The sequence below is a fragment of the Spea bombifrons genome, chromosome 5 (genome assembly GCF_027358695.1).
Source record: "Spea bombifrons isolate aSpeBom1 chromosome 5, aSpeBom1.2.pri, whole genome shotgun sequence".
NCBI lineage: Eukaryota > Metazoa > Chordata > Amphibia > Anura > Pelobatidae > Spea > Spea bombifrons.
In genome coordinates this window covers 79,975,126-80,002,678 of record NC_071091.1, presented here as the reverse complement: position 1 = coordinate 80,002,678, position 27,553 = coordinate 79,975,126, and the positions used below count along the sequence as shown (strand labels likewise).

Below are 27,553 nucleotides of genomic sequence, written 5' to 3'. Positions count from 1 at the left end.
ATGCATCACTAATGGTGTCTGCCTTTTAAACTACTTGGTTTGTGGGATCTGCAAACATTTATGAACGAATACCGCTCCATTAAACATTTTGCCTTTGAGGTTTCAGCTTCAAACCTTTTAAACCATCACTGAAATGGGCCTTTAATAATATACACAACTTGATTAGGTTTGATCTGTACTAATTAATCTTTGAAACAAAATCTAAATTCTAATTTTCAACAAAATCTACCAGTTTCATTTAGTTTGGAGTGAGATTTATCTTAGGTAATTAAAACGTATAAAATTATTAAACTGCAGAAACATAAATACGTGGATTAGCATCATTAAATCATACTTATTTTTAGCATATATTTTTATTATACTGTCACATTACTATATGTTATTCACATTTACCTGTGGAAAATGTGTGCACAGTATAGAGAACTGTGAATCTTCAAATTATACCATAAATGAACTGCCAGCTTATTAATAATAGTGTTAATAATAGTCTACTCATCCATACAAATCAAACATTATATTCCAGTATAACACACCCAGAAATATAGAATTTGACACCATAATCTGTTCTCATTGTTGTCTTAGATTCGGGAGAGGTATAAGCATACATCATGCATGTTTAAATTTCCTCACTGTATTAGCCTCTACCACTGGGAGGCTGTTCAACTTATATACCATGTTCTCAGTAAAGTAAAACTTCCTTAGGTTACATTGAAGCTTCTTACCCTCTAGTTCCTGATGATGGCTTCTTGTTCTAACATTTCTCCTCTTTGATGTGTTTTACTAACATGCAAAAATAGGCCTGTCTGTTTGGAAACCCTCAGACATGATTCATAACATGAGATGTGTTTGCTACTCACGGAGACAATCCGGAAAGTTGTAGTAGCCTTCTGCACACTTCTCACAATTTCTCCCACTAAAGTTTATCTTGCAGTAGCATCTACCTGATCCTTCCTCGCAGCCATCGGACTGGTCTGGGTTACAACTACAAGCTAAGAAACAAAATATATGAGTGGACGAAGTCTTATGAGTTCTTGTGAAATAGCATGCTGTATGCTGTGCCTACTGTCCTTCTGATAAGAGTGCCAGGCTATGATGTCATCAGTAAAGACAGCTACCAAAGGCGTAAGTGGACTGTGGCTGTGTCCTGGGTGGGTCCTAGGGCAATTCTCAACATAAATGCATCACTAAGTAGGGTATATATCCAATCATGTAAATTGTGTTTCAATCTTGTTTTATAAACCATATTGACGTAGAAGAAACGGAAGTCCAAAAGAAACAACGTACGTATGCAGCCATCTGGAGCTTCTTTAGGTACACCATAGGGCCGATAATATCCCACAGCACATTTCTCACAGTTCACACCATCCGTGTTATGCTTTGTTTTATAAAGAAAAAAAACCGTTTCAACACATTATAGATAAGGGATGACAGAATGACGTATGTGTTGATCATATATATACATACACATATATATGTCACTACAGAAAAAAAGTGGAGCTGTTTAACTTGAGTGGAAGCTCCTAGTTTAGTAGGTAAGTCTATTGCGATGTGTCCTACATGTCACAATATTTGCCTTTTTATGAACATTGTACTCAAAAATACAGTAGCTATCAATAGGTAACAGAGTAAAATAAAAATGTCTGCTACAAAGCAACAATAGAGGTACCCCATCACCAATGTAAGTGTCTTTTTAAGTGAAACATATGGCTTTAGTGGCTTTTTTCCATGAATTGCATTATTAAAAACTCAGATTTCATTAGTTCACCCAAGGAAACCATTTTAAGGGTAGCTAAGCATGGGTGGGAAAGCTCAGATCTTATCCATATCTGTTTACAGGGAGGCCAGCCAAATGTGATATCTGTTGGTAGGGGTGTAGAGTATGGAGTGTGGCTCAGGGCTGGATTGGAGAAGAGAACTGGGCCTGGGGCTCTAAGGCCAGCAGACAATAAATGACGTTCATACTCTGAAGAACCTGATCTGCCGCACAAGTGGCAGTAAATATAAAAAAAAGTGTTAATATTTGGCACCGTTCTAAATGTGTGTTCTGATCTCCTTGCTGTAAAAGATCCATGTTAGACCTATAAAATGTTTCATAAACTATACAAAAAAGAATAACAACAAAAAATAGGGAACACAGCAGCAAGTCCAATTGGACTAAAAGGTAAATAACTACTTATAAAATATGCTTAAACTGGATTATAAAAATTTGATAGTTTCCCTTTAATAGTTTTCTGCTCCCGGGTTATAATGATGTTATTGAACCATACCAAGTTACAGTCATAATATCGTCAAATAAATACCTGGCAGTTAATGCAGACTCCTCCTCCGCTGTATCGTCCGTAACTGTCTAGACTTGCTTTTCTGTTATCAACATCAGCATCGTAATAGCAGTCAGAAGCATGCCCATGACAGTTACACGCTATTCAAAGAAGACATCACATTTTAAGGAATGTTGCTATTGAGACAGTACAATACATTTTCATTTCATTCTTTGCAAGTGAGCAACATATGGTGAAGACTCTTAAAATGTGCTAGTCAGGATTGAAAATATTCTTCATTATTCCACCTTAAACTTGGAAGTTTAAAAATGCACAATCCGGAAGGCCATTGACACACCCTAGAATATGCAATGTAAGCTTTTGTGACACTTTGATAGCAGTGCTTTATTTGGTCCACTGTAAGGTTCTTTTACACCCTAAGACAGCATAGATACAGCCCTTCTAGTGCATCTAAAGTTAATTCAATAATAGCCTGAAGTTTGGTAGGGCTATTTTTGTCTATGGTACAATGCAGACCTGAAGAACATAGTGGGAGCTGTAAACATGTAGGGCCCTCTACTTGTGGGTCCCCAAAACCTTCATGGGTTCTTCAAGCAGCACCACTTCCATCTCTGTACCTTTTCTCTTATCCTACATTCATTTAGATTTCCCTTCTATCCTTTGACAGGCAGTTTTCCCTAGGGGGGTAAGATAAAACAGCTGCTTATCACATAGGTAACCCAATACTCATGACTTGAACTTTATATATACCTTAAAACCTTTAACATTTTATGAAGACACATTTCAAGGTTGCCTAAATAAGACATTAAAGAAAAAGTAAAATGCATACATGAATCTGTTAACACATCGTCTAGGGTTTTCCGCTTTTGGAAACTGTGATGAAATTGTATAGGTTGTTGAGAAGTTTCTAGTAGTATGGAATGGAATTTAGCTATTACGTTTGACAACTGTGTTAAAAGCACATGCGTATCCACTAAAGCAATGTTATCATGTTCCGTTCTTACAGTTATGCTGCTGCCATGTGCAGTCACAACACCTATTTTATTTAGTATTTTATGAGAAATCAAGAACCAGTCAAGTATACATTTAATACAATAAAACATAGGCAAATATTGTAGCACAAAATAACTGTTTGACCACCTTATTAATTTTAGGCACATGTAGACAAGAGCTGAAGGATTTTCTCTGAAATCTGTTAGAGGATTGACGATGAGTTTTGATACAGCATTGTGGTACATCACTGAGCAAATAGGGAATTTAATACGCATTTTCATGCTCCATTGATTTGAATAGGTCCTACTCAAGTCTATGGACTCCCTGCAGAAGTGTTGCTGACTTCTAAATACCTGACCATACCGCTACATCTCCTGTAGGCTTAGACAGGGAGAGTAGAAATAGTCTGCACATCAAGATGTGTAGGCAGAGTCAAAGGGCTAGCCAGAAGTCGGCTACTGGTAGCAGGTAACAGAAACAGAATCCGCGAGGCAGAGTCACCGGGTAAGGTGGAAGTCAACAACAGGTAAGAAGTCCAGACAGGATAGCCAGAAGGCAAAAGGTTGCAAAGACTCTTTGATTAACATCGATGAATAGGCCCTTAAATAATACAGCAACATTTTTTCTCCACAAGCTCTACCCTTTTTATTATTCAGTAACTTTATTGTAATCCTAATCCTAAAGAGGTATACATGGCCACTAGCAGACTGAGAGGGATTGAGGCATGGGATGGGACCTGTGTTTCCATATCTAATATTAACCCCCTGTCCCCCTGAGTAGTCAATCCGTAAAAAGTATACCACCTTGGGTCTATAACCCTGAAAAAATTGTTTCATTACACAAGAGTTAGAGGAAAGGGGAGGTGATTGTCAGCCCCTGGGTATTTATTGATTTTTGTTTTGTTTTCTTTTAAAATGTTTTTCATTTTGTTTAAATTGCAAGAGTGATGTTTATTATTTTACTATTTTTTTCAAGTTTCAGATGAGAAACTTCCAGTTGTCAATTCAAACTCTCATCTGAAACTCATAACATTTTATTTTACAATGACTAGCAACTTGTTAGTTAATGTATACGCAAGTTGTTTTGCAAGTGTTAGCATTTAAGGGCATGTAAGCTCAGTCAAGTCTGGTCGGTCAAAATAACCCTTGACTACCCACTTGATACGAGGGATCATAGCCATGGAAAAAAGACACGGAACCTCTCTCTTCAGTGTGCAACTTTAAGAACATACACCATGTAACACTAGATGATAATATCAGCAGCCCTCCGGTAATTTTGATTTGACTTCATTCTTTTCCTACTGTGAAAACGAGGACCACAAAAATCTTTATAAATATACCACAACAATTCTATTATGTGAGACAGCGATCTGGCTCTGTTCAAACGCCACCTGAGGGAAAAACTGATCACACGGAGATTAGCAATACACAATTCGCTGAGATCAAAGCCAAGCACCTGCAGCCACAGTTCATGTGATATTTCCAATGAACATTTAACAGAAGAAACACAAAGAACACAAACAAAACCCTTTTGTGTGTCTCTAAAGGCCCCTTAACATTATAACTTAACATCTCATAAATCTCATGTAAATATAACAGGTGGGGTGAGTTTATATTTCTGAAAATTCACTTTTGCTTTCATGAGAATAGAAGTGAACAATGGTAGATGTAAGATTGCATTAAGGCTAAAGTTAAGAAAATTCTAATTATACTATTTATTTGGTAATATTTGGGCATTTGATAGGAGCCAAATACAAACAATTAATAACAGTATTGGTTTAGAAACATGTAATAAAAGAACATATTTGCATGCTGGTAAGAACCAATGATATCTGCTTTTGGTGAACTATGTCTCCAGAGAACCTCCCTGCGTCATGCAGTCCATGATACAGAAGCGATCCTTGGAGCAGTACCCTACTAGTCCAGTGCCATAGGTAATCTTTAGGGCTGACTATATGGTGAGGCCAGCCCCGAATCTGTAAAGCTGTACACTTACGTTCACATTCATTGGCTGTGTCGACACTTGCTGGCATCCAAGGCTTCTGGTTGTATCCCGGACAGCACCGGTCACAGATTTCTCCACACGTGTTGTGTTGGCATTGGCACTGATACCTTGCAACAGAGTGCAAATAACCACATCAGGAATCAGTGAGACATTTTCTGAGTATTTTTTAGTTTTGTAACAATTGCAAGGCACACTGTTGTCATTAGAAACATATGTTTTGGAGCAAAGTACAAGTACAGTTGAGATTTGCTATAAAACAACTACATTTCTAAAAATCAATCCTAACAACTAATCGTTTCCGTTCTATTCTTAAACAATGCCAATGGATAGGATGAATATAGGGCATGTCAAACAACCTTTTTTCCAATTTACCATGATTGTTCAGTAAAGATTGTGATGGAATTGCAAAGTAGACTTCAGCCATCATATCCATATTCATGCATATACAGTAATACCTGACTTGCTTTCAATAAAACGCATGACCAACTCAGGAATGCGAATGCATAAGCTACTCTCCGCCAGCCGATTCCAACTCTGACTAGATGCTCCTGCACATGCACTGAAAGCGCTTCCTGCCAGCGATGGCCGCTTCAAGCAGCCAAATCTGGAGAGAGGCAGGCAACGGAGTAGATGGTACAAGGCAGCTCTGGCTTTGCTTTGACAGACTGTGGACAAGTCTCTAGCAAATCCTTCATGAGCTTCTCTATAAAGCTATTATCACATTTATCTTTGTGCCCATGGCAGTAAAATTATGAGGTGGGAAGCTTTGATACATAATTTATATACATATATTTGAATTTCTTATTAAAACCCAGAAAAATGTTGTTTATAGATGAAGGAATTAGGATCAGGAATAATGTTGTCAGGATGCATATAGGAATTAGACACTTTCGTTTCTGATTAGATACAATGTTCTTACATAATGTTATCATACTAAGTCTTGTCAGTCCAGATACTTACAAATTCTGATTCCCACTATTTATCAAGCCACAAGAATCTGCATGCCCGTGACACACACAGCGTCCTCCAATACTGATGTCTTTAATACTGTAATAATACTAAAGAAAACAGAAATATCTAGAATTATTAGGGTCTCTCCCAATTTACACTTTTGATTCACACAATTTCACATCCAGGTCATGTGAGTAATCTGTCAATACACAAAAAGTGGAGGAACAGTGTGATTATGGCAAGTCTGGAAGTCTGTTGATCCAAATCCTGCCATAATCTCTAACAGCCTTCAGTTGGATGAGACACAAATATCGCATGGCGACCTGGACAAATAAAGTATGTGGTAAAAATTCTTAACACGTTTCTTCACAATACAAAATATTACTCCACCTTACTGTCTATGCTCTTATCGCCATGATACAGTACAACATATTTAAATATTAAAGCTGTGAAGTACACCTTTGTTCCTTTTGTTCTGATTATTACTTCTAACTATTATTATATTGTTTTGAGTATTATTTTTTCATCCCTGCTAGTTAATTCTATGACACGCACGGTTCACATGCTCCCCACTTAGTAAAAGAGAATTATATCTTTTTTTATTTTACTTTTCAGTCTATTTTACTTTTTCATCTACTTTGTAGATATTACTATCATTGAGAGGCGTGTCTTTGAAACAACATTTTGAACAGACTTAAAAAATAATTTGTAGCTGAAAATGGTGTGCTGTTCTCCGTCATCAAATGATGGAGACAAAAAATATACTTACTCTTCGAGTTACTGTTGGGTCCTTTTGAGCTTTGGATATGAGATGTCCAAGGAGTGTGTTTGTTCTGAGGAAACGCAGACGAATGTTTGTTGCCTTTGTGAAATCTCTTAATACAGGAGAGTCCATAAAATGTTTGGCTCCTGGTCGTCCGTTCACCAGGGATACAACAATCTAATAACAGAGATGTAAACAGGTTCACATCATTCCATGTAACCTGAATTGCTTATTAATTGAAATTTGACCGGTCAAGTCCAGCTTGCTCAGGTCAGTACGCAAATATTTCATTTTTAATTAAATATTAAAACCAAAAAAAGTCCAAAAAATAATAGTAAAAATTGTCAAGGAGTAAAACTGAAAACAATGTGCTTTTGTGACATGTAACAGTCTGTGTGTACCATACTACTTCTTACGGCACACTTATGGACAGATCCACAAATCCTACAGAGACCCAGGTATTCACACAGGTACACGAGTCTTCAAACGAGTACACAGACAGGTATTAAAGCGAAACTGCACACATGACTCAAACAAAATAATAGCAATTCAGATCGACAGGGAACAAATTGCACTTTTCCTATATTTTCATTATTATTCTTCACAGCAGCAAACTCTCTTTACAATGCTGTCAGAACTTGCCCTGCCTTTATTCATTTGATCATACCAGAGCATTCAGATATACAACTTATGCTTTACTTTGAAGCAATTAACGTCTACTTACTAAGTTGACCTTTACAGATCTCAACCATAAAATAGGCAGAGCACACAAAAATACAAAAAAGAACGCACAACCTAAACATGTATAAGAGGCATAAACCTTCTGATTCCTGAGTTGCTTCCAGAATAATAATGACCAATAAAACATAAAACAATGCAAGAATTCAGCCCATAACCAGTGAATATACTATTCAAAAAACACCTAAAGCATAACTGTTAGGGATTCATCACACTATATGGACATATATTGCTTAGCCTGCTAAGATTTCAAAGTACCCCAAACCTGACGAGTCCTATCTAATTCTGCATGTCTATATTGCTTACCAAGCAGCTCAATCTATGGGACTGCTTTGCACCCAAAAGAGACTCTCAAGCAATTTAAATCCGTCTCTGGAAACCATTAATAAGCCACCTGTGTGGTGGTGGGGGGGCTGCTCAATACCTAATGTTTGGCCAAAGCCTGCAAATATGCACTGCAAACCTGCAAATAGAGCTTGAGAGTCACTTTTGAGATACAATGCAATGCAATCACACTGATTCAGCTCCTTGGTAAGCAATATAGCCATGAGTCTGGGTTTGGCGGATGCCAGGAGAACGTTACCTGCCTGACCGCACTGGGCCAACGGTAAGGTTTGGTGGAGGAGGGATAATGGAATGGAGCTGTTTGTCAGGAATTGTGCTAGATTCCTTTACTTTCGTTGAAGTGAGATGTTAATGCTCCAGCATACCAAGACATTTTGGACAATGCTATGCTTCCATCCTTGTGGGAACAGTTTGGGGAAGACCCTTTTCTATTCCAGCATGACTGTGCCCCAGTGCACAAAGCAAGGTCCATTAAGACATGGTTGGATGAGTTTGGTGTGAAATAACTTTACTGGCCCGCATAGCCCTGACCTCAGCCCCATTGAAAATGCTTTCACCTTTGTGGGAACAGTTAAGGGAAGGTTTCTGAGCCAGGCATTCTCATCCATCATCAGTGCCTGACCTCACAAATGATCTACTGGATAAATGGGTGGAAATACCCACAGAAACACTCTGAAATCTTGTGGAACACCTTCATAGAAAAGTGGAAGCTCTTATAGCTGCAAAGGGGAACCAACTACATATTATTGTCTTTTATAACAAATAAAATATATTAGTCTCAAGGTCACTCACCTCTCCATTTTCCAGAGGAATAATGCGAGAATTCTCTGTTGTACAAATGACATCATCATCTCTGGTAATGGGTTGCTTGACTTCCTTTCCAAAACGGCTTAGACAGTCAAATTTTGAATCTATAAAGTAAGTTTATAATCAGCATCAGGCATTATAAGCAAACTTTCCTTTAGTGGCCTTCAGTTTTGCAAAGGATTTATTTTCACAATACTGTCCAAGTGATGGGCACTTTTGGCCAAGGAGAACTTACGATCAGAGATAAAATATAGAGTGCGTCTTTTTAGTAATATTGTTAGAGTGGTCCTACAACAATTAATAACTCCAGAATTTGCATATGTGATAGAATATTAGTTTTGCCTATTTTATCTCATTAATATCCCCTAACATTGTGTCCCTCTAAGTTTTTTTCAAAAACCCATGTATTTTGCAGCACTCTGGGATATATCAGTCTTTATAGAAACATACATTTATGATTCTTCATTTAATGCATATCTGTATATATTTGAAAGCTATTTAATGTAAAACCTCTTTAGACTGTATTATGGAATGATAAAAATAATGATATTGGGCCTTGTATAAATTAGACATGAACAGAAAATACTTAAACTGTGTATTCTTTAAATGACAAAACAGCTTTGTGACAACTAATTTAATTAACAGAGTAAAAATACAGTCTGCGTGGTTTGTTAACCTTTCGTAAATGGATCCCCAGTTTTAATATATGCTGTAATCATAGATCTCTATCTACTAGTCTCCTATACATTATACTTGTGGCATTGAGAGGATTTGATTACCTTACTTCAGCCTCTACTGAATAATAAACAAGTTTTAAGTGCTAGTAATCATTACAGAATTATGCATGATGATATACAAGTAAATGATATACAAAAAAACAGATTTTTTTTGTTATAGTTATTAATGAAAACATTAAGAAACAAAAAAGGGCACATAAAGGAGTACACAGCCCTAATCAGACCTGGACAGATTCAGTCCTTTAATGTGCGGCCATGGGCTAGATACAATTGTAATAGAATCTAGAAATAACACATTCATACAGGAATATTGTACAGTATGTCATTTATCTGCTCCCAAGGAATGCCATACCATGTAGGTTACATATGACAGCTGGTGGGAGACGCCACCACTCGATTCTCATCATCATTAGCATGAAAATGCATGCAGGATAGGGAAACAAAAAACCTGACAAAAGAACGGCTTCGAGCTGGCTTGGCACTAGCTAATACTGCTCTCTACTTTTCTAAAATTTTCTGTCAATGATTTTACACATACATGAATGAGCATTTAAAGGCCATTAGCATGCTGTATGATGAAATGGACAGAAAAAGAGAGGTCCGAGCCTAGTGGACCACAAAGGTTTCGCATGTCCAATGCAGGAAATCTGTCTGTATGGGTGAAACCATACAGAAGAAGAAATATGGTCATACCTGGGAACTTCCCAAGGGTGGCCATCCAGAGCGCTCCTTCTCATTCTCCTTATTGGAAACAGAAGAAGGTTGGTGTCTTATTTAAAGAAGCAGGGCAGACCACACAATGCTGCTGGGATAGCCCTCAAGTGAATTCAGAATGGTAGAGAGTGGGCAGGTAAACAGGAGAGTCAAATGCCCCTACAAGACATTAAACACACTGACACTGGGGCACAGTAATCATTTTTGATTTTCAGACCCTCTAGGAGAAACCCAGGTTTGTTGTAGATTAAATACCAGGCCCCATTTGATTTCAATATGGGTAAGTAAATCTATTTTACATATTAGCTAAAAAGTGTCCAGTGTTATTAACAACTGGACATTTAGCTAAAGGAATCGTCACCAACTGCATGATTTTCTGTTTGCGCTGCATAATATCAGAAGGCTTGGAATCCTGATATTTAGATCCGAACAAAAGGAATAATTCATCAGATAACTGTGACAGCATTTCCACGTGCTATACAATAGAATTTCAGTGAAATTTCTTTCTCCCAATAAACTTTTCAAAACTAACCAGAAGAGATACTATTTCTCTAAAAATATATATACATATAATACAAACACCGCCCTTCTGTTGTAAAATATGAGGAAACATGAATCATTCTTATCTAGATCACTGATTAAAGATACCTTCTGTAACGTACAGGATATATATATTTGCACGATCAACACAATGGGTACTGTCACCAAAAACACTGACTTTTGACAGAACACAAAGTCCCATAACACAGGCTGAACGTTTGGCATTCCAAATATAATAGAGGAGCCAATAAAGACCAGGAAGGGTATGTCAGTAACAATCTCTGACCATGCCAAGAAATTCCAGCCGGATTACTAGGGAAGGTTCGGCCACTTTGTGTCACACAAGCTTTGCAAAGAATCAACAAACAAGCCTGAGCTCCATATTCTGCTATTCTGTGGCTTACACATACAGTACACGCTGCAATTACGACAGGTCTCTGCATGAAGTAAGAGGGACAGAGAGCTTTTTGAGCTGCACTGATAATGGGAGAGAGAGAGCGTGTGTGTATGTATATGTATGTATATTAGTATGTGTAAGTACACAGTGTTAGAGTGAATGTGTTAGTGGCGTTGGACAGTATGTATGCTTGTGTATTAGTGTGTGGTGTTAGAGTGTGTTACAGTAAGATGTTGAGGAACATGTGTATATGTAAGTGTATGGTATTATAGTGAGTGTGTGTTAGCATTTGGTGTTAGAGTGTCAGGGGTGGTTTAGTGCCACATGGGAAAGGGAGTGAGTGTGTGTATGTCTGTGTAATTGTATGGTGTTAGAGGGGATAGGTATTAGAGAACGTTTAGGTGTCATTATGTGTGTGTGTTAGTAAAGGGGGCACTGAAGTCTGCACCTACGCACCAATCTCAGAATCATATCACCAGAGATAAGAGACTAATGATCCATTAGATCAGGGCAGGTGGCACACATAAACACCAGTCGAATGTCAGGGTCACAGCCAACATGGGCAGGGTCCAGAAGCAAGCAGACATTAAACACAGAAATCAGGCAGTGGTCGGGAACACCAGATAAACTCAACAGGGGCAGAATAACCAAGCACTGACAAACCAGTATGACAGTCTTAAGCTGAAACTTTGACACCACACAAGGATACACCACATATGTGCATTGCTAAAGCATGAACAAGATGCAAGTGTGTATCAAATATGAATTATTTAATGGATGCACTGGACACAGGTTGACTTCCAAGAAAGACCCAATTAAGCCACTACTTGCATGCTAGAACAAGATGTCAGGTGCAGTCAGACACCAGTAAGCCAGCAGTAGGAAAGGGGAACAGAAGTTGCCATCCTCCATCCCCAAAAACGATGCTCACTAATCAACCTACAGTGACCCTAATGCAGTTGGAACGACATACAGTGTGAGAAAGGAAGTGTTATCAGGTGGTCCTGGTTTCAAAGTCAGTATTTAAACCACTAACACAGAGTCAAATTTGGGGACAATCAGTTATGACAGAATGGGGTGTCTTTTTGCTCTAAGTCTGTGCAGGGCAATGCTAAGTGGAACCTAGTGGTAATACCAAACTTGATCTTCCTGTAAATTAAAAGCAATATTGATTGCCAGGGGGTCATAAAGATATGGGACAGACAACACCTAGCCGTTACAGAGTCAGATATGATACCTCCAGCCAGAAGACAGCCCAGGGACTTTAAGCCTGCTGGATACACGTGGCTGCAAACTACACGATGCAGCAAACCTGTCAGAATGTTCAAAGCTCCAGTCTGGCAAACAAAAAAGCCTTATGGGTGACCAAGGATTCCAGTAGACTACTGGAGTTTGAATAAACACGTGTCTGGTAAACTGCTAATCTACCTTTAAAGGTCAAGCACAAAATACTTTGGAAGTGTGGGTGATGGTATCTATCAATTTAAAAAAGGAACATGGCAGGAAACTATGATAATAGCAACTGTATGTAACTGGTACCAGAATAATTCTTGTTTCATAATTGTTGCTTACTTTCTTTTGCAAATCCCACTAACATCTATTGGAGTATAGGGAGAAACACCTTCTTGAATTTATACATCCCCTTTGACACCAACTAAGACTAATCAAACTTCTGGAATGAAGAATTGCTATGTATCAATAATACTAGCAATAACAAGGTGGCCATTATAATATTAATATGGCAATGTGGTAGTAACAGTGATAATATTACATAAAAAATGAATATCACTGATGTTAAAAGGTTGATATACGCCCAAAAGCCCACTCATTCTTCTCAGAGGGACATATTTTATCTGTGATCCATAGGAATACATGTGGTCCATCTAAAACCAGAATAGATTATGTTGGCTAGGATAAGTGTATGGAGTAGGATATGCTTTACAACACGTAGATTATCTAAGACATGTATTAGATGAAGCGTTTTATCACACAACAGAAGCTATTATACATTTACCGGTGGATCAAATACACGTTGGGCAGATGGTTGCACCATAGCATACTTGCATTAAAACAATGTCTACTTTTATAATCGTTTTAAGTTTTCATACATTGTAAACACGACATAAAACATACTTACGTGCAAAATATTGCCAAGGCGTATATGTTTTTCCAAAGTCAACAGATCGTTCCAACACCCAAAGGTCAGGCCGAGGGGAATTGGCAAACTTGATGATGACATACGCAACATGGAAGAGCTAGAGACAGAAATACAAGAACACGTGAATAATAAAAGTATACACATTGTTTAAAGAAGCCCAACAAATATTTAACGTAAAGAGGCTGTCAGCGGCAACAACTGTATTTTTTCAATGTCTGAATTTTTCAGTAAACCCACCAGCAATTCACTTAAAAACACCGTTCTCTTTGCTGATAAATGCAAGCGATTTAGTGTGGCACACCCACCCAAAGGATCTCTTTTGTTTCTTGATGAATTGCTATCCAAACCAGGGGCCTTAGTAGCCATGCGAGTTTCTTTGGGAAAGTGAAGCAATATTTTTTTTCTTTCTTAAAAATTAAAATTGACTTCTATGTTTCTTATCAACATTATACGGTAGTGTCAGAGACAATATACAAATAACGATTTTAGGGCAGATCAATTTGCAGCTCTCTGGATTTTGTGGAGGAAATATCTTGCTGCTTGCCAGTATCTTAATTAACTGTTTGATGGTTTTGTGCTTGATGAAGGCTCGATACACCCAAGACGTGGTTGGAGTAATGGTGCAACCAAAAATGGTTATCACACATCTTGCGTGTCAGATCACCTTTTTAGTTGTATCTCCATTACGTCACCTCACCATGCGCACCTGCTCCATTATATACAATATCCTCAAATAGCCTGTTTTATCACCTTGCTCGATTTAACATGCTCATGGGTAATTCAGTTTGATTTCACCGCATTCACGTGTTCTTCTGTTTTCATGGTAATTATAAGACCCACAGCAATTAGCGCAGATATTTGCTGGTTTGCATCGATTCCACTATAAAGAAAGCAACTGTTTCATACTAATACAAATGATGTACTTGTATGAACAACAGAGAAAACTGATTCATTGGGTAATGTGGCATTCAGCAGTCATGTCAAAAAGTGACATTAGAACGCTGCTATACCCAGGAGCATTCTGCTTGGAAGTGCGATGGCACCGAGCCAAAACCATAAAAGCAAAATGTCCCAGTTAGGATTCTTGTTCTTACTTGAGCTTTGCTTTTATAAGAAGACAAGCAACAATCACACAGTTCCTATACTTCAAGCTGGCTCCTGCTGCCAGACCATAAATCCTTTACAAGTGCTGAAGATGCATTTAGTACACTCCTACGAGGTGAGATTCGGTCAGCGCACACAAATGCTCCGAGTGTTCATTGTAAAACGCCTGAAAATAAAAAGACTCTTGAGCCGCCTTAGCAACATGACACTTACAGGGTTTTTATTGATATTTATAATTGTTATTATATATTATATATATATACACGTATATCTATATATATGTATATACGCTCACTGGCCACTTTATTAGGTTCACCTGTTCAATTGCTCGTTAACAAAAATAGCTAATCAGCCAATCACATGGCAGCAACTCAATGCATTTAGGCATGTAGATGTGGTCAAGACAACTTTCTTAAGTTCAAACCGAGCATCAGAATGTGGAAGAAAGGGGATTTTTAGTGATTTTGAACGTGGCATGGTTGTTGGTGTCAGAAGCTGCTGACCTACTAGGATTTTCACGCACAACCATCTCTAGTTTTTACAGAGAAAAAGAGAAAATATCCAGTAAGCAGCAGTTGTGTGGACGAGGTCAGAGGAGAATGGGCAGACTGGTCTGAGATGACAGAAACGCAACAGTAACTCAAATAACCACTCGATACACCCAAGGTATGCAGAATACCATCTCTGAACGCACAACACGTTGAACTTTGAAGCAGATGGGCTAACGCAGCAGAAGACCTCACCGGCTGCCACTCCTGACAGCTAAGAACAGGAAACTGAGGCTACAAATCACACAGGCTCACCAAAATTGGACAATGGAAGAACGTTGCCTGGTCTGATAAGTCTTGATTCAAGATGCAACATTCAGATGGCAGGGTTAAACTTTGGCGTCAACAACATGAAAACATGGATCCATCCTGCCTTTTATCATTAGTTCAGGCTGGTGGTGGTACAATCTGAGTATTGCTGCTGACCATGTCAATCCATTTATGATCACAGTGTATCCATCTTCTAATGGCTACTTCCAACAGGATAATGCACAATGTCACAAAGCTCACATCATCTCAAACTGGTTTCTTGAACATGACAATAAGTTCACTGTACTCCAATGGCCTCCACAGTCACCAGACCTAAATCCAATAGAGCACCTTTGGGATGTGGTGGAACGGGAGATTCGCATCATGGATGTGCAGCCGACAAATCTGCAGCAACTGCGTGATGCCATCATGTCCGTACGGACCAAAATCTCTGAGAAATGTTTCTAGCACCTTGTAGAAAGTATGCCAAGTATGCAAGGTGTACCTAATAAAGTGGCCAGTGAGTGTATATATATATATATATATATATATATATATAATTTTGACCTTGACATCTAACAACTGTTTCTTCTCTGTTCTTCATAAATATGCAAAGAAGGGAAGTTTTGTTTCATATGAGCATTTGTTTCTCTTTTGGATCAATCAGCATAGAAACAAATGTAGGAGAAATTCTTTAGAATCCCCCAATGCATTTGCAAAAGGGACTACACACCTTTCATATGCATTAAAGTACATATGATGGCTGGAGTGCCCCTTTAACTAAACAGGTAGCTGAGATAGTTAAAATTACCATAAAGTCGATTGATGTTAGGCTCTTTCCGACCATAAAGACGGAGATTATATAGAACTGTTACAGTTTTAGTCAGAGTCTGAAATTTATGCCAAGTCTTCCAAGACGCAGATGTGTGGAATTTGATAAAGGCTTGAGGAAAACGTCACTAAAATGATACATTTGATTTATGGCAGGACAAGAGTAAGCTGTAAATACATATTTAAAGATCAAAAGAAATTCAAGAGGCAGATGGAGGCAATGCCCTTACACCTTTAAAGGGCCATCCCATTACCCCATACAGCCCAACGAACCCAGAATACATATTAAAGTATTTAGGAAGTACTTTCATATGCATTCTCTACCTGAAAAAGCACTTTCCTTCAGAAGAAGCTGCAGCTCCAGGGTTACAGAATGTTACTGTCTCTACTGTGCGCATTTACTGCAAAAACCATCACTGGCAGTAAAGTGACCCTATTGAAATAAATAGGAGTGCTTTCTGCACAAGCACACTGGGGGTCTCATTAGACCCCCTGAAACTCTCCATCTAGCTAGTGCTGGAGCTGGCTGGAGGTGAGTATTATGTACTTTCACCCAGGGCAAATGCATGAGGGGGTCTGCTAAATCCCTCCATGCATTTGCAAGAGAAAAACCAAAGCTAATTTAAAGAGAACACTCAGTGCGTATGATGCCAGGAGTGCCCCTTTAAACAAAAGATACCACTCTAGATTTACAAAGTGAGCTAGCAGGCAGCACAAAAACAATGTCCTACAACAACACCAGACCAAATGAATACAGAAAAGTCACTAAAAGCACAGTCCAGACAGGCAATATGCACACAATAGTTAATATTGAGGCTCAGGGATTCAAATTGATCTTAGACATAGGTCATCGTAAGGATTTATATACAGTTACAAGCATATAATTACACAACCAAATCTTAATCTAAACACCCACCATAGCTTTTGGCTTCTCTTGAAGAAACCAGTTATTTTCACAGTGCGCCCAGTTAGTGTGAAAGTAGCTTGCACTTTATAAGTTACAGGCTGTTTTCTAAGGGGACATCAGAACTGTCTACTAACAGGCTGTCATTCTGTTGCCGACATTCGCTCATTGTTCCTGCAGCGAGTGATGAGATTTTTACCAATCCATTGCTTTGAAAGGGTGAGAGAAGATTGTTCTTTTGACATTGGAATATTCTTGTTGATTGCACCGATTTTACCACTTTGAACTAGACTGGCTTTATTAATGTAACATTTGGAAAAAATCATAATCCAATCCAATTTAATTTTGTTTTACGGTATTTGGTACATGCTAAGTATGTTTTTGCCTCTTTCATATCTGTTCTGTTTATCTACTACCCTCTCAGTAAAGTAAAAATGTGTTACCTTACGTCTAAGCCTCTGATCCACCAGTTACATCGCACTTTGTACAAATTCACATAAATAGTAGTTGTGGTACAAAGCAGTAAAAGCGCAGTATTTGAAAATGCTCATTCCACTAGTTTGCCCAGTATGACTATTGTGCACCCGAAGCTATCTAGCTCCGAAAAAGATGGGATTGCATCGCACGAACACTCCAGTCAACAATCATACATTCTTTAAAGCCTGGCCACATAAACCATCTGCGGATCTGGCTCACCCTACATAAACGCAAAATAATTCTAATGACTTCTAGATCTATTAGATAAGTATGGCATCCGCATTGTTTGTCTTAGTCATACATATCTATAATTCATGCAATAAAAACTGAAAACTGTACTAAGTTCATTTACTTCACTGCCTAACTGCATTGGCATGCATATAAAACTTATCTATGCGGCACGGTGATAAAGTACTAAGGTCAATAAATAGCTTCACAAAGCTCCAACATTAAAGAATGAACCATAGCAAAGAAAAAGCACAGCCTAGCAACCAATACACAGTCATAAACAATAACAAAAATGTGCGGTTGTGACTATGTTAGTGTTGAAGGCAAATTTCAAGTGTATAGCTAACTTTTTTATGGGTGAGATGACGGTGATGAATGTTCTTAGGTAAAGTGCAGTGGCACTCAATCAATAAATGGATTTCCACAATGCATGCAGAACAGTGATAACCAGACTGTACTCCACAGACCGGGTGGTGCCCACAACATTTTGGGTGTCAAGATGAATGTTTAAATAACTAGAATGTAGGGGGGAAGGGTTCCTTAAAAAAGAACTCCAGCCCTGGAGTGCAAATAGATACGGGCATTTTTTATTAAAAAATTTTGTTATTAAACTTATTTTGTACCATTTAACTCCTCCCCCAAACACCTCTACTTAAACCAGAGAGCATACTGCAGTATGCTTCCTGCATATGCACAGCAAACCTTCCATTCTAGTCAATGACAGTTGAGCAGAAATCTATTAGAGTAGCACAGCCACACGCATAATATTCAATTTGTCTATAGTAAAATACATTGGAGTAGATGATTTGTATTACATTAAAGCTCATATTATATTTTATTATTTTTTTTGTAAATGGAATAGAATCAGCAGATTGCGCTTGGTTTTCATCAACGCCTTTTTAAAAGAAGCCTCCACAAGGAAGTCCCAGGACTTAAAGTCCAGTGGCCTCGTGATGATATAGGTGCGACCGACGGCTAGATGCTTGCAGCTACATGCTACGTTTTTATGCTCACATAGCATGTGGCAGGGCATATCCATCTGATGGCCGTCGGGCATATCCATCTGTTGGCTGCCATGGCCTGGTGTGCCAGATAGGCAGTCAGGGCCTGCTCTAAATATAAAAGATATAAAGGTGGTCTGCCAATACAATGCTTCCATTCCAGTAAATGGTGAAGAACATGAAGATCCTACAATGAGAGGTTCATCCTGAATACCACAAACTCCAGGTTGAAAACTTCCATCTATCAGCCAATCAGATATATGATATAATTTTTGTAAGTCGGTTAAAGGCCTGATTATAGGTCACGCAGGTAAATTTGGGGTGCAGGTACTCCCACTGACTTCAATGGTAGCGCTGCGGTGAATGTGTGAGAAGCATACTTAAGAATTGTCTGATACAGGCATGGAGAGGAGAAAAATGAGACAGAAATATCACTTCCTTACTCAAATAACTATGCAGTAAACTGCAAATCAATATGCATTTTACATGAAACCAGCTGTAATGACTGGGAGTAACACCCGTAGTGTATCCATTATCCACATACTCACCTGCCCAAGATCAACAGTAACGTTAACTTCATTGTAATGTAAGCCCAATGATAATGGAGGACTTTGCCACCACTTCTCTGTTCCATCAATGGCATTAGAAATCGGATGAGCTTTATTGGGATCTGCTGAATTGCAATGATCGCAAAACTGCCCCTGGCGAGAAAAGAAAATAAAGAAATGTAAAAGTGAATGCCTGAATAGAAAAAGAAAAAAAAACAATATTCTTCAAAGATAATGCAGAGAATACAGATATCCAGGGAAGTATGTAATCAAGTATGTTTGCATAGTTATTAAGACCTAATAAAACAGGCCTGAATATCATAATCATCATACCTTCCAGGTATAATTGAAGGTGAGGGAACTTATCTCTAAACCCTACCAAGATGAAAAATTGGCATTTTACTTAGTTTTCCACTCTTGCAGAAAAGGACATGTGTCTGTGTTAAGCGTAATAAGATTACTGAGTGCTAGGGTTTAGACACTTCAAGCAAACAATGACAAATAAGTAATTACACCTGCATTACTCAATTTATTTATCTAGTGACTCAGCGAGGGTGGCTGTATTTCAAAGGGAAATCCGAAATAACTTAAAGGGGAATGTTCCCATTGTAGCATAACTAAATGAATTAATTAAAACTACCTATAGCTTGTGCATTCTGTTTAGTGATCCTTGTAACTGTTGAAGAAACCTAGTTTCAGTGGTCCCTAGTTTGGAAAATGGGCTTCGGGGAGATTGGTAGGGGGTCTGTCGGAAAGACTTCATAAACTTAATGCTGTCAATAGTCGTTGTGTCAAAATTTACACATGCATTGTGTTTTTAACACAAATACCGAGATTGTATGTTACAATGGGATTATCTGTATGTTTTGTTTGGCTTGATTATATATACCGGTATTTAAAATGTGTTTGTTAATTCTCAGAAGAATATTCCCTTTGTTTCAAATTGTTAGAAATACGTACAGTATTTTTTGCTACAAATTAGACTTGTGTATTCAGTTTCGTTAGTTCATATGAAAGTCCGAAAATGAGAGAGAACTCCAACAAAACAAACGAAAATGAAGCAGAGAGCTCTACATTTTCGTTTGCATTTCATTGCTTTTTAAATCTCACTCACTGTCTCACACTCTCTCATGCCCTCTCATTTACTCTCTTCCACACTCACTCTGGATATACAGAGAAAGAGAGGTGCAGGAACGCTTCTCTATCTCCACAGATCCCTCTGCAATATTCTGGCCTCTTGGAGTACTTCTGCAAATGGGTAGAGCAACGGTGCACCCCACAGGGACAGCCTCTACCCCATTCCTCCAACCAGGTAAGTATAGGTAAGTAGAGGTAAGGAGTATTGCTACCCCTTAGAGTAGGTGATTGCCTCTACAGCAACCTTGTATACTTCTCCAGACATTACTCCCTATACTTATATGGGGCACAGCTGATTAGCTCTTGTATTATTAAACAAGTAACTAAACCTAGTGGCTGAACCACCTTCTTCATATGACAAAGATCTTCCTTGGATAAATCCATCAATTCCCAATCCAGCTCCCGATTAAAGATATTCACATATGTTCCACCTACAGCAAAATATACCTGTTGGGCTACATGGGCCATTGGCAGAACCCTTGCATATACCATCAAGTCAGTACCATGGACAGGGCCACTGCATTGAGGACTTCATTTCCCTGCCATTTCTAGGTTGGTGGCCCTTGCTGCTCTATGGCCTAAATTCCCTTGCTTTGTGTGAAACCACGAACAGCAATGTCTCAGAAACCCATATACAGGAAGGACATGCACTATAATGTGCAAATTAACCCGTACATCATTTTTCTAAACCATATAAGCGATCCATTCCATTTTTTCTAACATTGATGCCCTTGACCCTGCAGGGAATATAATATAAATTAGGGGTCTGCAGGATTAAACTCATGGGTTACTGATAGGGTTTTATGAGCCTGTTGAGCACCACCAATCCCCAGAAAGAAATACAATTTAAAACAATAAATTGATATATATATATATATATATATATATATATATATATATGTAATCTCAGTACCTTTGTAATACCCCATAATTCTGCGTATACATATAGATTATTTCATTTCAATAGGTGAGTAGTTTAAGAGTTTCTTAAATATTGGTAATTTCCATATAGTGGGGTTTGTGTGAGCTTGTTCTTTAATTCCTTCAAAATTGTTTATTAATTACAAAAAACTTTCATTAAATGAAAGGTAAAGACCCTTATTATAAACACAACACATTGTTGTATGTGATGTGTAAGTTTGCAGAGTTACATGGAGTAAGGTTGTGAAACACAAGTGAGAAATAGTTTTTCCTCCTCAATCTCTCTCTTGTTTCAGAGGATGAGCTGGCATTCTGTGTTTCTGTGATCAGAGAAATAATACCATTCTTTAACATATTTTTACTATGTACAAATACTACCACTTTTACAGGGTTTTCTTTTTACTTTTCCAGTAATTGAATATATTTATTAAGGCTGATTTGTTTAGGCAGCTAAAAAAAATATTCACTGCCAACACATTAAAAGTCTTGTAATAAAATAAATGTGAAATACGGAGCACTGGAACAGGCTGTGTGACAAAAATGGAATGGAAAACCTGGACAGGTTTCAGGGTTCTGGCACTAAAACGTGAACACGTGCACCATCTTTAATGCTAAGAGGGGCCTGGCAGGGGCATTCACTAAAGCAGTAGTTTGCAGGCAAGTTACTGTTTCAACTAACTGACCTCACTATGAATTAAAGGGACAGTCAAGAATACGTATTAAAGTACTTTGTGAGATTCTTTGTTTTAATGAAAGTACTTATGTATAGGAGAAGCAGGTCTGTCAATTGTCAAGCATGTTGTAATTTCCCTGCTGCGGATCTACTTGAAGCAGCTAATCAGTGGGAGTAAAAAATTGCTTCCACCGAAATCAATGGGAGCACTTTCTGTGCATCCGGACAGGGGTTCTCGAAAGTCCTCCTAGAACTCTGGCCAAGCCGGTTCTAGAGTGGAATGATGGGGAGTATACCACATGGGTGCATAATGCATAGTTAAATCAATAAGATGTATTCAAAGTCTCCTTACTGTACATACTGATTTACACATAATACTGCGGAGGAACTTGCCAGCATCGGCCCTTCATAATGAATAATGAAGTGAGGAAGTTGAAACCACAACTCTCCCTTTAGTGAAAGTACTGCCTTAAGTACTGCCAGCTCTTGTTATCTTGTAAGGCCAGTGCAGAAGAGGGTAACGCATAATTAGAGGCAATTACTAAGAATACAGTGGCGATATGTGGATTGTAATCTACTGTGTTTGTCTACTGGCTTCCTGGTCATGGTACCAAGTAAAATTTCATCCATGTAGCATCCCCAACAAAATAGCATCCTGCCTGCCTAGACTACTGCTTACACAAGCTGGTCCAGATCTTCTCGCAATCACACTTTGGGTTCACCCCTATTTCTCCTCCTTCTGTTCTTTCCAATAATGATACGGCTTTTCCCCAAAGGTTCTTTCACTCATGATCCTCCACTATTTTCATTCTAAACCTCGTCCCTGTCCCATCACTATGCCCCAGTGACAAAGCAAGGTCCATAAAGACATGCACTTAGCCCTGACCTCAACCCCCTCGAACACCTTTGGGATGAACTGGAACAGGGATTGCGACCCAGGCCTTTTTGTCCAACATCAGTGCCTGACGTCACAAATTCTCTACCGGATGAAAATTCCAACCAGCTCATATAGGTGTGATAGTCAGGTGTCCAAGTACTTTTGGTCACATAGACAGACAGCAGATAGACACCATATTTAAGTGATGTTTTCTGTCTTCAGATAACATCCATGGGCAAAGAGAGGTTTATGCTATTTTCAGTAAAAGTTCCTGTCTCCAAACTTATTTCCATAGGGGTTAGACAGGCAGATAGATTATGTAGTATATGCAGGCACTATTCATAAAGCACATATGATAGATGTATTGGAAATAAACCGGTATATCATTTGTCTACTTTTATGACTACAGCAGAAGGTCTATAAGGTCTATAGGAAGACGTATAAATAGTAAGCACAGGTCATAAAGCGCTATACTAGGTGAACAGGTGACAGAAATTCCGCGTTCCTCGCAGTTTTATGATCAGTGAGCCGGGTGACAGGACAAGAGTCCTCCAGGAGCGGTTTAAGACACAAGCTGCTCGCCGGGTATTATGCTAAAGGAATGTCAGGGTCCTGGGTGGCCGCTTTACGTACCTGGATAGTGTGCCCCGAGTCGGTGAAGACAGCGGGTCCTCCCACCAGCTTACAGTACAGATCCGTTCTGGGCTGGGAAACCCCCGGCCGGGGGCCCCTCTCCTCCTCTCCGCAGGTTGCCGTAGCCTGGATCTTGGCTCCTTGGGCCAGGTTAAAGTAAGGGGGGTGAAGACTGAATCCTGTGCCTGCACCTGCCCATTCCTGGCCGCAGACCCCATCCGGCGTGAAAGCCAAAACCACAAAAGCCCAAAGCGCCGCGGAGCGCAGGGAGCAGACACGCTTCAGCCCCCCTGAGCTCCTCCTAGAGGTCCACGCTGTGCCCAGCGGGCTTCTGACCGGCTGCGCCATCCTCAGAGAAGAGGTGGCCCCCGCCAGGTTCTCGCTCAGACTCTCTCTCCCCGAGACCCACGATCCATACACTCGGCTCCCCTCCGCTTCCCCGGGGCTGCTGGAAAACAAAGCTGCAGCCAGCTCCTGGCCCGGTGCCTCTGTACTGAGGGAGCGCACTGGGGATGACACACCCCCTCCGCTGCAGCCTGACCCGGTCACCCCAGTGCTGGGGACGCGCTCGCCCGGCAGCCCATAGGCATAGAACTGCACTCACAGAATGAACGGGATAGTGAACCGTGCGCGGTCTGAAAGCCCAATGCACACGCAGCGTGACTCTAAATGATCACTGAAGTTCTGGACAGTGGACAGGCGTGAGGCTTGGGGCAAAGAATGTATTAAATGCCCCATAGGCACCCATAGGCAAGATTATTTCCTCCTACAGACATTGCTGCATGTAATCTGACCGCTGGCCAGCCCATGATTATTTTTATTTATTATTATTTATTGTTTTATATAGCACCATCATATTTTGCTGCGCTGTTCAATGGGTAGACAGGATATAACAAGTAGTATATAACAATTTGACTTACAGAAACAACAGGTGAGGAGAGCCCTTGCTCAAGAGCTTACAATCTAGAGGGAGTTAAGGTGTGTTACACAAGAGGTAAAAGTGCCGCTGTTAGGGACGGAGCAGCCAGTCACACTAGTATCGCAGGACAGGGACTAGGAAAGGTGAGCTAAAGGACTATAAAAGGGTGTTAATGTTTAATGCCTAGGTTGGTGGAAACGTAACTGCGACATGTAGCAATATATATTTATAGATATTACTGAGATGTGTTTTTTAACCAGAAAAATAATATGCGATAAACATATTACAGCTTTAGTATGTTTCCTTTTAGTCTATCTTGAGATCGTCTTGAAAATTGCTAGAGGATTTGCAGTGAATTTCACTCCTTTCTAGCATCCAGAGGGTTAAAAGAATTGCGATAATGTATACAACTCAATTTCACAATCTTTTCTATACCTTTCCACCCTCCTTACACTCAGGTTGGGCTGTCTGGCTTTGTGCCAAGAAGCAAGTGAGAAAGTATTTTATAGTCATTTTGCAATTCTTCAAGAAAAAAATCCATCACACAATACACAAACAATAAATATAATTTAGTACTCATAATAATCTGCTTTTTTTAAAAAATATATTTTTCTGTTGAGCAAAAAAGTTAAACATTTGAAGAAAAATGTTACAACTTCTTTGCAGAACAGAAGGACTAAATGGTGAAGCGCCCCCTACTGGATGTTCTTATGTTTACTTCTAACATGAAATACATGAGATGCAGAAGGTCACATGCTGTCACTCATGCAGGTCCATTTGTTCCACCTTGTACATTGTTCCCTATTACTCCAGTGCCCTCAGTTGTGTGATATGACACACGACATAGGTCCCATATATCGGTATATGATTTTTTTTGGTTATGAACAGGTATAGCAAGAGTTAATATGTTACTTGGATTTACATCACGCATCTGTGTGTTTGTGCTGTTGGACAAGTGGCAGCATTACATGGATCATGGTGGCTCGGTATAATAGGTCACATAAGATTCTTGACTTAACACCAGATATGTAATACATATATACAAGCTTTAATGTCAGTCCTGAGTCACCGTCCATAATTCTGGGTCTGTGTCGGCTGAATGAACAAATGATCTTTTTTTCATACCTGTGTGGCTTCCAGTATCTTTCCTGGAACATTTCCATAAAGAAATAGCTACTTATTAAAACAAAAACTTGACTTTTTTTCTTTTTTTCCACCAGTCTCATCAATCTATACAGGGAGAAAGAGTCTATTGAATCGATTGTGTGTGATTGCAAAACTTACTAGCCAATTGACATTTCTAATTGCCCCATGTCTGATTAGTACCAATATATATTGCTTTCTTTAAATGTGTGGGGGCAGTCTGCCTCTGCCCCAAAGACACAGCAGTCAACCAAAAGTAGAGGTCCGAGGCACATATGTATATACCGTATTTGCCCGAATATAGGCCGGAAGTCTTTAAGGTGGGAGTGCAGCCTATATTCGGGGTTTAGTGCAGGGATGCGCAATTCGTATCGCCCAGGACATGCGTGTCAAGACCCTGCTGCCGCGACCCGGAGGATTCGGGTCTTGAACTGTAGAAGCGGTGCTTCACCCGGCAATCTCCGGGTCAAACCCGGAGAGTTCCCAGGTATGCCAATAGTTATGAATGTATTAATTAAGGCAGTACCTGCCCCATAGAGCTTACAGTCTAAGGCAAGCGAGCATTTGTAGATGCTTGACTCCACATCATAGGGCATGATATTTACCCACGTTATATTTATTGCCCATAATACATACTTTTGTGCTTAGTTAAATAGGATGACATCTGGAATTATAATTATTTATTGTTTTATATATTACCGTGATATTCCGTAGCGCTGTACAGGACATAAGTCGTATATAACATAATAATTTGACTTATAGAAACAACAGATGAGGATGGCCTGGATCCAAAAAGCTCATAATCATGTGCAGAAGGGAAATAGAGATTTACCATCAGTCCAACCACTACCTAAAATGTTAGATATTCTTGTCTGAGGGGTGTAGGAACAAAAATTTGTTTAACCCCTGGGCATATAAAACTGTTTTAATTTTATATTGTTTTTGAAAAAAACATAAAATTTAGCACAAATGCTTTAGTTAATGAGTGCCTATACAGTCAACTGACCAAGCAAATTAAATAATTATTTTAATGTGTAACATGACTTTCATTATGGCAGATAGGAGTATGATAATTTCCTGGACATTAAAAGAAAAATATGGTACATTGATTAAATAAAAATATACAGCAATATAATACATAAAAAAACCCCACATCCACATACAGGTGGGGTTTTTTTTCTACTTTGCTTTAAAGGTTTTAATGAAGAGGGAAAATAATACTTTTTTTTCTCTGCATGCTATTTTTCATTGTGAAGCATTTTGATCATGTACATGATCAAACTTGAAATATAATTTCCAGTATATAGTCAAAAAGAAAAGAACCCAGTCTAGCTCTCCAAACAGAAACCTAAGCCCTGAGATACATGTACAGATTAGTGCTAAAAATCCAGGTTGGTTCAATAGTTCACCTTTAGGGCTTAACTGAAATTTAATTCTAAAGCACTATAGGACATATTACATTAAAATATACGGTATTTATTAAACAACATAAATAATACTTTTTTAAGCCACCATTACACTGGGTCTGAAAATATATTACAAATTTATATTAAGGGGGAAAAAAAACTTTCATGATTTATTTATTTTAAGGATAAAGTTTGCCTCCTTTACTTTGCTTTGCATTATGACAGCCCAACCCTAGTGAGCTTATCTTGCAAGTGTGTGCATGCCGGCAATGTACATGGGCGGCATGCATCCTTGTATATAGGGCAGCTGCAAGTACGTCATTTATTGGCAGCCGGCCTTAAAGTACCAGGACCAATTTTAATCCCCAGTGTGGCCCTATGAGGCTTTAAGCAGCATATTGAATTGTAATAATAAAAACAGATATAGCTCAAGAGAAAATGGACCCTTTAGTCTAAATTGATACCTTTTATTGGGCTAACATATTTAAAGGGGCTTTCAGGACCCCCGATGTCTCAGATGGAATAGCA

The 27,553-nt window shown here is 39.0% G+C and overlaps 1 protein-coding gene across 1 annotated transcript in view; it reads right to left on the bottom strand.

Annotated features, from left to right (window-relative positions):
- Positions 1–23,983, bottom strand: part of LAMA3 (laminin subunit alpha 3) — a 96,172-nt gene extending 72,189 nt beyond the window's left edge. Inside the window, exons 1-10 of the mRNA XM_053466221.1 lie at positions 23,558–23,983; positions 19,317–19,469; positions 13,406–13,523; positions 8,866–8,984; positions 6,997–7,167; positions 6,237–6,334; positions 5,268–5,383; positions 2,301–2,419; positions 1,285–1,375; positions 858–989 (exon numbers count right to left, since the gene is read on the bottom strand). Of these exons, the coding sequence (XP_053322196.1) occupies positions 858–989; positions 1,285–1,375; positions 2,301–2,419; positions 5,268–5,383; positions 6,237–6,334; positions 6,997–7,167; positions 8,866–8,984; positions 13,406–13,523; positions 19,317–19,469; positions 23,558–23,905 (1,465 nt within the window). The 5' untranslated portion in view covers positions 23,906–23,983. The remainder of the gene's footprint in view (positions 1–857; positions 990–1,284; positions 1,376–2,300; positions 2,420–5,267; positions 5,384–6,236; positions 6,335–6,996; positions 7,168–8,865; positions 8,985–13,405; positions 13,524–19,316; positions 19,470–23,557) is intronic.
- Between the last annotated feature and the right edge of the window lie 3,570 nt (positions 23,984–27,553).